Below are 11,661 nucleotides of genomic sequence, written 5' to 3'. Positions count from 1 at the left end.
CATTTCTGCTTTCTCTTCATCTTTTACAGCTGTTGTATCTCCATCCCTTAAAATTGGATACCCAAACTCTCTTTTTGCAGCTATATTTCTTTTTATCATTCCCCATACTTGACCTATTTCTGTTTCCCTTCCCACTGTGTTACAAAATTTCCTCCAAAACTCTTTTTTTGTATATTTGATGATTCTCCTTACATTTGCTTGCTTCCTTTTATATTCAATCAAATTCTGAAAACTATGATTCTTTTTTAACATTTGAAAAGCTTTATTTCGAGATTTAATGGTCCCATATTGTACACCTTTCTGGCGTTTTATTTGAGGTTTTGATGTCCTTAAGAATATATATTTGCGGTACCTATGATTGCTTGATCACATTATTTTGTCCACCATGGTACAATCTTCTTCTTTTTTCTTACCTCCCCTCTTTCCGACTCTGAGCTTCTTTGGTTTCCAGTATTTCCACTCCAGACTGAAGGAGTGATAGACCGGAAGTAGTTGCGAAAGAATCGCTTCTAGTGTTTCCACTCGCATGGCGTTTGTAGGGTGAACTAGAAAGGTCACTGCAGTGAATTGCCACTGGAGAGCGCCAAACACCACAATACACAACATGAGAAAGGGTTAACTTATTTATTCATTTATACGAAAGAAAATAATATATAGAACAGGGGTGCCCAAACTCGGTCCTGGAGGGCCGCTGTCCTGCAGAGTTTAGCTCCAACTTGCCTCAACACACCTGCCTTTAAGTTTCTAGTATGCCTAGTAAGAGCTTGATTAGCTGGTTCAGGTGTGTTTGATTGGGGTTGGAGCTAAACTCTTCAGGACACCGGCCCTCCAGGACCGAGTTTGGGCACCCCTGATATATAGAACATCTAAACATCCGAATGGACTCAGAGTTTTGATGACTGTAAATAGACATCATCTATTAATATAAACATTGATTTTGCTTATACATAATTGAGCAGAATTATGCATAAAGCAAGCAGAACATCTTTGTTTGCAGTGCCAATTAGTTAAATTAGTATAAAACACGTACATTTAAAAATGGATTTATAATTAATTTAAATAGATATAATCATGTCAGCAGCACCAGAACAGCAGAGGGCAGTCAGGAAGGAAATGCCGTGGTGCTCCGCCCTGCTTGCTTTCCACGAAACAGGGGAGGAATCTTCCTTATGCGATTGAAGGGGTAATTTAAATAGTATATTTTATTTTATTTTAAAAAATAATGTGTGAAATATGAATGACTTTTCTTAATTTCCATTTTATTAGCTTATATATACAAGTGAATGGTAAAATCTCCTTTCTACTTGTTTCTACTAAACAAATTGTACACCATAAGATTGTTCACTGTCCCCCGTTTCTGAGATGGTACGTTACAGTTTAAGCGTTCCAACATTCGCGGTAAAAATACAGCTCCACCACTCACCTCACTGTCCGACTCTGGAGATTTTGTGTCTGCCATTGTTTTTGTTTATACATATTGTTAGCGAGTATTTTATCTACCGTTCTCATCATATTTAATAAATGAATGCGAAGGTGAGTAGGATGGCGAAAGCCCTGAGAGCTGTTCAGCGGGAGCTGCAGGTGAGTTCAGCTGTTCAATGTTTCAATCCTAATTAACTTACGCTATATTTTGACAAGTCATTCCTGAAAAATAATATTAATATCACCAACATTTATATTAAGCGATAACAAATATTTTATTGTTCTTATTTATGAGATAAAATATAGTGTCTAATATTCATATGTATTTTTATACATGTATTATATTATACTTATTATTTGTATATATATATTTTTTTACTTGTAATTATTGAAACATGTCATTTTAATGCCACCAGTATTTATAAGAATTTATTTTTGTTCTTTATGAAAATGTGATATTTCATAGTAGTATGGCATATGTAATATTATACATGTATTATATTTCATAGATTGTCTTATTTTTTATTGTTTGTTATTCCTCAAACATGATATTAATATCACCAATGTTAATGTTATGTAATAATGTTTATTGTTGTTGTTTAGTATATAATAGAATATTTAATGTAACTTATTAATATGACACACATAATACTTGCATACGTGTGGGTAGGCGATAAATAGGCAGTAAAATGTTTTTTGTAAAAGACCATTTTTGAAGAAGAAATGCATATATTTATGTAGTGTGAAGTCTGATGTTTGAGAAAATATAAGGGGTCACTAACTTTGTCAGTTCTTTCACTGTTTTTTATTTTTATTAGATTTTTTACGTTTTTACTGAACTGTACCGTAAATGAGTCCTATGGTGTGACAGCAAAAATTAAGAAAAAAAACTCTTAATAATAGCATGAGAGAGATGTATCTTCGTTGTTAGACCCTTATTTCCATATAGTGTTATTTATTTGATATGAAATTATGAAAGACATCCTTTTTTCCCCATGACTTGTAGGACATTTTCAAGAAACTTTGCTGTAATCCGTTCAAAACTGCTGACTTATACCATTTGCGTTCTGGATTGTTTTATATGCGTGTATATATAATATGAATGATACGTTTAAGGCCTTTTCTATGATTGGCCATTTTGTTGTGATTGTTTCAGTTATTTACTGAATAAATTAATATTTAAAGGTGTTAACTGTAGTCTTATACTGCAAAATGATAACTTATAAAGGATTCAATTCATCACAATTATTTAATGAATGAAGCGCTCAAAATAAAAAAAGTTTGACAAAGCCCTAAAAAAGACAATTAATCATCAAAGCCCTAAAACTGAAATTAAGCAGCATAATCATATATTTTAGACTATTAATCTAAAATATATAATTAATATAATTGTATAATAACAATTATATTAATTATATAATTTAATAATTGTGACAGCCCTAATTTTTTATCTATCTATTTACCAATTTTAGAATTTGAAAGATAGTAAAAAATATAGTTTGATGAGTGATATCTCTGTAGTCCTTGAAAACCAAAAAATAGTGCTTGAAAAGTCCTGGAATGACTTTTTTACAGTATCTGTACGAACCACGATATATGCAATAATATGCACTTAAAGTTTGGACACAATTGAAAGAATTTGTTGTTAATTAATTTCCGTCTTTTCTTAGGGTGCAAAACAGAGCAGTGATAATGCGGTGGAGTCTCCACAGCCCCTGGACATTTCATCCATAGAGAAAACCAGTTTCTTTCACGGAGACCAGTATTCTCCTCATGGTATGACAACCCTGTAATAAGCATACTGTAGTTTGGGGAGAAAAGCTAAATGTAATGTTGTTATATTGATGACATAAAAAGCAAGTGGTCATCACTTTTTGAAAACAACGTCTGAAAGTAATATAAAGTAATATCAAAAGTGACTTTATGCAGTTCTTGCTGTCTTTTGCAGGGAACCCCCTTCACAGCACAGCTTTGGAAGAAGATCTCAGTCCTGGACCAGAACAGAACCAAAAGTCTGCTCCAGAGAAGTCAGGTCGACTGCGAGCTAGGAAGCCTGTTCTTAGTTTAACGGACACTGATAAGACAGCAGTTACTCAGGCTAAGAAAATAGGCAAAGCTGTTTCTGACGCATTGAATAAGAAAGCTTCATCCAAAGAGAACCAGGAACCACCTCAGCCAACAAATAAAGGAGCAAAATCAGTAGTAAGGTAGAGTGTGGTCCTGTGAGATCAAAGGGTTTTAAAGGCATTTCTGGTACGCAGTTATGTTTGTGCTTCGGTATAATAACGTAAAGGCTTTCTGTGTCATTACAGAAAAGTTAAAGGCAGACCTTTGCCAACCATATCAGAAGGCAGAGATAATGCAGGAAAGAAAAGAGCATCAATCCCCACAAGCTCCAGAGCCAAGGTGAGAGTTCAAAGGAATAGTTCACACAAAAATGAAAGTTTGCTTTAAATGTACTACTCACCCTCAAGGCCATCCAAGATGTAGATGAGTTTGTTTCTTCATCAGAATAGATTTTGAAAAATGTAGCATTTTGTCAGTTGCTCACCAGTGGATCCTCTGCAGTGAATGGGTGCCGTCAGAATGAGTGTCTAAACAGCTGATAAAAACATCACAATAATCCAAAAGCAATCCGCACGACTCCAGTCCATCAATTATTGTCTTGTGAAAAGGTGTGTTTGTAAGAAACAAATCCATTGAGATGTTTGTAACTTCAAATCGTTGCTCCCTGCTAAAATATGAATCCATATTAACACTTCCTCCAGTGAAAAAGTTTATCCGCTGTTGTCCTTTCACATCAAATTCCACATATTTTTAACTGTTTTGGACCGTTTTCACTTATAAACTGTTAATATTTGTCTACATATTTCTATCCTGATTCAGACAAGACCACTTTTTCACTGGAGAAAGCAGTATTATGGATAGAAGACCAGAAGCAAATTTTTTTGGAGTTAATGCGTCTTAATGATGGATTAGTTTTTTTACAAACACACAGATTTGAACAAGATGTTAATTGATGGACTGGAGTTGTATGGATTACTTGTGCTAAATTTCTCCAAATCTGTTCAGATGAATAAACAAACTCATCACCTTGGATAGCCTGAGGGGGAATACATTTTCAGCAAATTATCATTTTTGGGTGAACCATTCCTTTAATGTCTTGATTTTCAACATCGTCTGCATTTTTTTCCAGTTTTCTGTGTTAAAATCTTTTTAGCTGTCTATACTTTTTAAACTGTTGTGAATTCATGGCAGAAATGAATATATATATATATATATATATATATTATTATTTTTATTTTTTTTTCTAATTTTCCCAGGAAGCAGTCAAGGGTCAGAGGTTGGCAAAAGAAACTTCTTCGAGCCTAGGAGTGGCTCAGAGACAGCAGAGGTCACCTCCATCCTCAGAGGAGCTGACAGACGAGGATGAAAGTTTTGTATGTCTCATATCTTCATTTATCAGTATCTACATATTAAATGATACGTGAAATATGGCCCTTTAATTCAGTTTTTCCTTTTCAGCACCCAAGCAAAGAGAAGTCTATAAGGGGAAAGAGGAGATCATCCAGTCAACGGCAGAATGGCCACAAACAGAAAAGGAAATCTTCAACTTCATCAGGTACTAAACAAGACCGTTGTAAAGTTGTTTATTTTAAATGTGTGGTGTTCTTAATTTATATGCATCAAATGCTTTAGTTGTGTGCAGTGAAGCTTGTCATGGTTCTGGCAGCATTTTTCCCCATTCATTTTCTTTAAATGCACTTCAAAAAAATATAGATTGCATAAACCAACCGAACGGCACAGAAGTGAATCATAACATTGCAAAACTTTTGATGTAAAAATCTATTAGGAATGCATGATCTGGTAAAATGTTAACCTTGAATGTAATGTAAATTCTGTTGTCCAAATGCATAAATGTAAATCATATTTTTCCAGAAAGAGCTGGCCCCTCTAAAAAATCCAGGGATTTGAGAAGTCCAACTGATCTTGACGTGGTGCTCGATAGTTTTCAGGAGTTTGTCACTCAGTACAAGTAAGTGTGAATTGTGCTAAGCAATCCAGTGTCTTAATAATTAACTGAAGTCAAGTGCTTAAATAGGCCTGGGCGATAAAACGGTATCGATATTTATTTATTTATTTAAAACAGTTTAAACTTTTAGAAAACACGCCACGAATTTGTGGAGGTTTATTCCCTTTTACTGCGTCTCTTATGTTTTTAAATGCAGTCTGTGTGAATGGCGCTTCGGCTCTTTGTATTAAGCAATGCATGAATACATGATGCTGTTTTGTTCATAATTGTTTATGCAATTTACGAATTTTTATTTGATTTATATGGGTTAATTTAGATGTAATGCAGGTTTTTTTTATAGACATTTATTTCCTTGCGTTGACAATTTAAATGTGCTGCATTATTTTGCTCATTGCGCCCTCCTGTGGCCTCGGGATACAAGCCAAAAGTTTCCTTAAGACCTATTTAATCTGCATGTAAAACATTAGAAATTAATTTTTTTTTTTTTTTTTATTGTAAAATTTTTTTGTGTGTTTGGCTGTTAAAACTATAACCTCCCTTCTGTTTGGCTGAATAAAAATATTTGTTGTTTGTCTCAATAAATTGGGTTAATTTAAAAATACAGTGGTTAAATTGAAACTTTTTTTCTATTGCTCTTTGTTTTAAAAAGGTTATAAAAAATGTCAATAATTATCGATACCAAACGATATGAAACAATATATCATTGATACATTTTTTAGCTATATCGCCCAGCCCTATGCTTGAATATTTTGACTGGTTTCTGCAGGCAGACAATAAACTCTGAAGCAGTCAAACGCTCCATTGATGCTGTCAGTCGCTCGTTTGAGGAGCAGCTCTCAGAGATAGTGAGAATGTTTTTCAGATCTTTTCACGTAAAATAAATATTGCTGATGTCATAATTATAAAAAATGTGTAATTTATTCATAGATCACAGCAACAAAGCAACTCAAGAATGTGAAAAGGGAAAATAACAAGGTGATTCTCCATTGCTTGACTCATCTGGGCAATATACACCGACTACACATCAAAAGTTTGGAAGAATTATAAATGTTTAGAAAATAAGTGTCTTATGCTCAGCAAGATTGCTTTTATTTGACAAAATGCAGTAAAAACAGTAATATCGTGAAATATAAAAATTGAAATGCATATTAGAATTATTTCTGAAGGATCATGTGACACTGGAGTAATGATGCTGAAAATTCAGCTTTGATCACATGAATAAATTGCATTTTAAAATACATTCAAATAGAACATTTCTTTTACATTTTAATAATTTTCACAATAGTTTTTCCAAACTTTTGATTGGAAATTATTTGAATAGCAGTGTTGCTGTTAACTGTATTGTTCTCTCTTTCAGATCAATAGCACTATTAATAAGAAGAGGACCAGACTTGTGGAAGCCAATAATGAGCTCATTAAGTAAGCACTGACAAGTAAACATAATTGATGTTACATTTGAGGTCTGTTATTCTAATAACAGGACCATATCATGGGACCATATCATGGAAAACTGGATTTTCCTTGCTCTTTTATACTATAGTATAAAAATTGCTCGTTCAATTCATAGTAATGAATTTATAACCGTTAAATTGAAATGAATTTCTGGTTTCAGGGGAAAGACAAAGCTGAGGATCCTTCAGAAAGAGCATGATGAGATGGAACAGAGACTCAAAGCTCTGAGAGAAGGATCCTCTTTGCTAACTAACCTGCAGGAGCTCAACAGGAAGTACCTGAAGCACCATAAAGCTCATCCGGATGAGGTGGAAACGGTGAGGAAGTCTGCAGCTAGTTGGTTTGGTGTTGAGCTTTCATTCCTATTGAGTTCTGTGCATAAACGTGCTGTACAAGCAAACCGTCTTGTCATATTTTATGGGATTTGTGGGGCTTATTGTTCTTCTGTCCATTTCTCATTTCATTTCTGTCTTTTGGCTGACAGTATGGCCCATCCTGTATGCCTGCCATGTTGATGGAAGCCAGGTGCATCATGGGAACAGAGCACCAGCTAAAGACTGTCAATGACCATCTACAGCAGGTCTTAGATGAAACAGAAAATGAATAACTAACACACACCGTACAGCTCGACAAAACAAATAAACAATTTTAATGTCATAGTCCACTTTGTCACAATGTTTATTAGTTTTGGGAATTTATGCTAATTGAACTATTGTTATATATTTAAACTTGAGCTATTTTATTATCTCTAATACTGTTATTTATAGTCTTCTGAAAATACATTTGACATCACACTCCAAAAAATGTCTTTTCACAAAAGAGCCTCTATTACATGTGCATCAAGAATACTTTCTTTTTTTATTATTCGTCACGCATTGGTATTTAAGGTAAAGTTTGAACTGGTGCTTAGTCATTGATACCCTTTATCCTATAATGCCCTACCTGAGCTTGTCTGATAAGATGATCATATAGACACTGTGCTTTAGGCTAGAAATTATCTCAGTGGTGTTTCAGGGGCTGTTTTTGTGTAATTGGGCCCCATGTGTTATAACGGAAAATATGAAGTGCACATTTTGAGTGAATGAACATGCAAAAATCTGGATGGATATGATAAATATGAGTAGGTCCACATGCTTGCAACAAGTAGACAGAAGTTTGTGATATATATATATATATATTTCAGCTGTTTCCCAAGGCAGCATTTGTAATTTTCCATTAGTATAACATACTAAAATAAGTAAAACAAATTTAAAAAATAAAAAATCGCAGAACAAAATTACAATTCTAACTAAAATGGAAAATATAAAAATAAAAACTAATTCAAATATTCTGATAACTTTAATAGTACCTGACTGATACTAAAATAACACCGTGCCAGACATATCCTTTTGCATCTTGAGCTTGCATACTTTAGCGTAGTCACATTTATTCATTTAGCAGACACTTGTCTTGACACAATTTACAATTGAGGAATCAAGATATATTTTTAATTCAATTTTAAAGTGGAAATATGAAGGAGAGTTAGGCAACATCAAAAGAAATTATGATTTTCTTTCATGCCTTTCTCCTCTGACTCTGTATTAAAAGTCAATGTTAATAAGCTTTGCTTGGGCTGAAATTACATACGCTTTATATACTTCAAAATGTATATAAACGGGTCTGCATCAAGCATAAAGGGCTGTAATGTTTGCACACCTTGTTAACTGATGTATGTGGGGTGTGCATGTTTTCCGTCAATCCAAGTTCCTTGAGAATGCAGAACAACTGCCATGTCACTGCTGACACTTGATCTGAGTGTTGTGAATGGGTGTGCAAGCCAATTTTATTGTACAAAGCTAGTATAATATCTCTAACTGTGCTCGTATAACTGACAGCAGCTCTATTGGACTAAACCACTTCCTGTTGCTGCAGGTTTCATCTTACATGTCTGATTTTGTCCTTTGCACCTTGCCAAAATAAAATGTGGAAAAAACTAACACAAAAAAAAAACGTACTTGTTTTTACAATTTTGTGTTTGGCATTTAAGGAAGTAGCATTTAAAAAGCACTTGCCTCAACCACTTGTGGGGCATCTGAAAGGCACTACTGTCTCAACAAATTGCAGGTTTAATTTACAAATGGCTTTGTCATTTATTTATTTTTATATATTTTTTTATATCAAATACAGTTTGAAGAACATCAGTTTACATAGTGTAATTCTGCCTTCAAGTGTGCCTGGGAAACCCATACCTCGGAGTCTAGTGTTTGTTATAGAGTTCAACAGTCAGGTTTTGGAAGTAAAAACTCTCCATAGAGAAATTGGCTTTAATGGTATATGCATTAGTCAAAGCCTTATTTTTAAAACAATTATGTGTAGTGAAAAACTACATTACCCATGATGCTGTAAAGAAAATTCTATCAGAGAGTCACAGCAACCAGATTATGCCAAAAGATCCACCCAGTCCCATACAGCACCAAATGAGTCCAAATCAAATGACATAATCCATTCGGTCTCGCTATGCTGTCTCAAAATAGGCATTCATATATATACAGTGTATATATATATATATATATATGTATATAAACACACACACACATATATATCATATGCATATTTTGCAATAATATGCATTAATTATGTAATTGAGTCCAAATCAAATGACATAATCCAGTTGGTCTCACTATACAGTCTCAAAATAGGCATTAATATATATGTATACACACACATATATGTATATTTGTATATGTATGCATATTTTGCTATACACTTAAAATATATGATTTATATAGATAGAATCAACAACTTTAAATGAATAGGTTTATATTTCTAAATTTTTAATTTGATTATGAAAAGATTATTTCAATTACAACTAAATGTGAAACTAAATAGTTGAGTGATTAACAGCACTGGTTACAGACTTGCTTTCCACTCACTTGTGTGCTCAGAACTTGTAATTATGATATTTCTGACTCTGCCTGAAGGACACGTAATATACCAAAAGAAAAAATACCAAAATCAAGATATTACAGTACTTTTCTCACAGCAATGTGTGTGCCTGTGTATTCAAGCCATGCCACATAATTTCTCACTGACGTCCCACAGTTTTTTGGCGATTCCATCGTCTCTGGCCTCAGGCTTGACTTGCACCAGCTGACAGTCAGAAAAGTATCGTCCGCTCAGGTGCTCGATGTTCTCTTGTAGTGCGCAGTACAGCGTCGTCTGAGCCCCAGACACCGGGTCAGTCGCCCAGAACTTGCTAATAATGGCCTTGATAATGTGTGTGTGCCATTCATTGATGTCACGGGCGAGCTCTGATCTTACCGACCCTGAAACAGATCAAACACAGAAAACAGGGTGAGAAATGGATGCAACGGGCTAGATGCTTCTGACTTTTCCCTGTTGTTGTTTTTTTTTGGATCCCTGCTGTTTTCAGGGTTTCTGCGCATCCTTGAAAAGTTCTTAAAATGTCTTAATTTGCCCTTCCACGAATTAAGGACTAGGTCTTAAATTGGAGCAGAAAGTCATGGCATTAAATGTTGTATTTACTGCAAAAATTTTAAATTGTATTTTTGTCCTATTTTCCAATACAAGTGTCTAAACATCCTTATCCATTTACATGAGATGCAAACTGAAGATATGCAGTCTTGTTTTTCTGTTTGTTTGTTTTTTGAGAAATTGAACAAAATTAAGGAAATTAATTGATTTTTCTGCGTCCGTTGGATTTGATATTTTCCTTTTTATCATAAAATCACTTCATGTTGATACAATTATCAGAAACAAGACTTCTTATGTCACTGCTGCATCTACTTTTTTTTTAATTAACTCAAACTACAAAAAAAAAGGAAGAACATAATTTTTGTACAGTGTTATCAGAAGATACAGTAAAAGTTATTTCCATATTCTAGTTAAGCTATTTTTATGTGTAAAATTAATGAAAAAGTAATGGAGATAGGTTGGAAGTGGCATTTAGAGAACATACTGATGTATTTGTATACCCTTTAATTTATTCCTTAAAGGGGTCATATGATGAGATTTACATTTTTCAATTCAGTTACAAGCTCTTGGTGCATAAAGAAGATCTGTAAAGTTGCAAAGACTAAAGTCTCAAATCCAAAGAGATATTCTTTATAAAAGTTCAGAGTCAGCCACGCCTACCTAAAATGGCTCGTTCTAACACGCCCCCACATATCTACATCACTATGTGGGAAGATTTGCATAACGCCGCTCAAATGTTCACGCAAAGAAAGAAGGCGTAACGTTTATTCTCGCTGTAGTATTGTTGCCGCTTTCCGCCATGTCGTGAAGGCACTGTGTGATTCGTTGTGAAAGCGAAACTACTTTGTTTGGTCTTCCAAAAGAGGACGATATCCGCTTCGTCATGCCTAGAGCTGATTCGTGCTGGTCGCTGAGGGAATACATCAACTTAGTGCTGTGGATCGCTGGATCGGCTTTCACCGTGGACGAAGCCCGGGGTCGTCACATGTGCTTGCCGCTCCTTCGTCGGATCAGCCGGCTGCGCCGTTCTCAACCCCGCCGCCTCTGCTCACGCTAAGCTGGGGCTTCCCCTCACGCTAGGCCGCTGTGTGTTTCGTTGTGAAAGCGAAACTACATTGTTTGGTCTTCCAAAAGAGGACACGACTACAAATCAGTGGTTAAGTTGTATTTACAACACTGTTCCAGAACAGTTTAACCCAAATATCCAGATGTGTGCAGCGCATTTTATGGAGGACTGTTTACTGATCCTGGTAGAGTAACGTTAGACTAAAATGCCGGCA

The 11,661-nt window shown here is 34.7% G+C and overlaps 1 protein-coding gene and 1 pseudogene across 1 annotated transcript; one reads left to right on the top strand and one right to left on the bottom strand.

Moving 5' to 3' along the window:
- Window positions 1-1,381: 1,381 nt before the first annotated feature.
- Window positions 1,382-7,559, top strand: cenpu (centromere protein U). The gene is made up of 12 exons (XM_016256724.1): window positions 1,382-1,581; window positions 3,093-3,198; window positions 3,371-3,629; window positions 3,735-3,828; window positions 4,746-4,862; window positions 4,948-5,044; window positions 5,362-5,458; window positions 6,222-6,300; window positions 6,383-6,430; window positions 6,813-6,874; window positions 7,068-7,224; window positions 7,392-7,559. Exons 1-12 carry the CDS (start codon window positions 1,522-1,524, stop codon window positions 7,512-7,514), a joined length of 1,299 nt encoding a protein of 432 aa, XP_016112210.1. The 5' UTR covers window positions 1,382-1,521; the 3' UTR covers window positions 7,515-7,559.
- Window positions 7,560-9,782: 2,223 nt separating this feature from the next.
- The window catches only part of LOC107570493 (retinol dehydrogenase 11 pseudogene), a 9,931-nt pseudogene continuing 8,052 nt past the window's right edge, over window positions 9,783-11,661 (bottom strand).

The sequence above is a fragment of the Sinocyclocheilus grahami genome, unplaced genomic scaffold, assembly GCF_001515645.1.
Source record: "Sinocyclocheilus grahami isolate Dianchi unplaced genomic scaffold, SAMN03320097.WGS_v1.1 scaffold1466.1, whole genome shotgun sequence".
Taxonomy (NCBI): Eukaryota; Metazoa; Chordata; class Actinopteri; order Cypriniformes; family Cyprinidae; genus Sinocyclocheilus; species Sinocyclocheilus grahami.
Note: the sequence above shows the minus strand (reverse complement) of the source record. Positions and strands in the feature narration are given on the sequence as shown.

Coding starts and splice junctions, on each gene's coding strand:
- cenpu (XM_016256724.1), top strand. CDS start 1,522: ATGAATGCGAAGGTGAGTAGGATGGCGAAAGCCCTGAGAGCTGTTCAG. Junction 6,431..6,812: donor TGAAAAGGGAAAATAACAAG/GTGATTCTCCAT, acceptor TCTCTCTTTCAG/ATCAATAGCACTATTAATAA. Junction 7,225..7,391: donor ATCCGGATGAGGTGGAAACG/GTGAGGAAGTCT, acceptor TTTGGCTGACAG/TATGGCCCATCCTGTATGCC.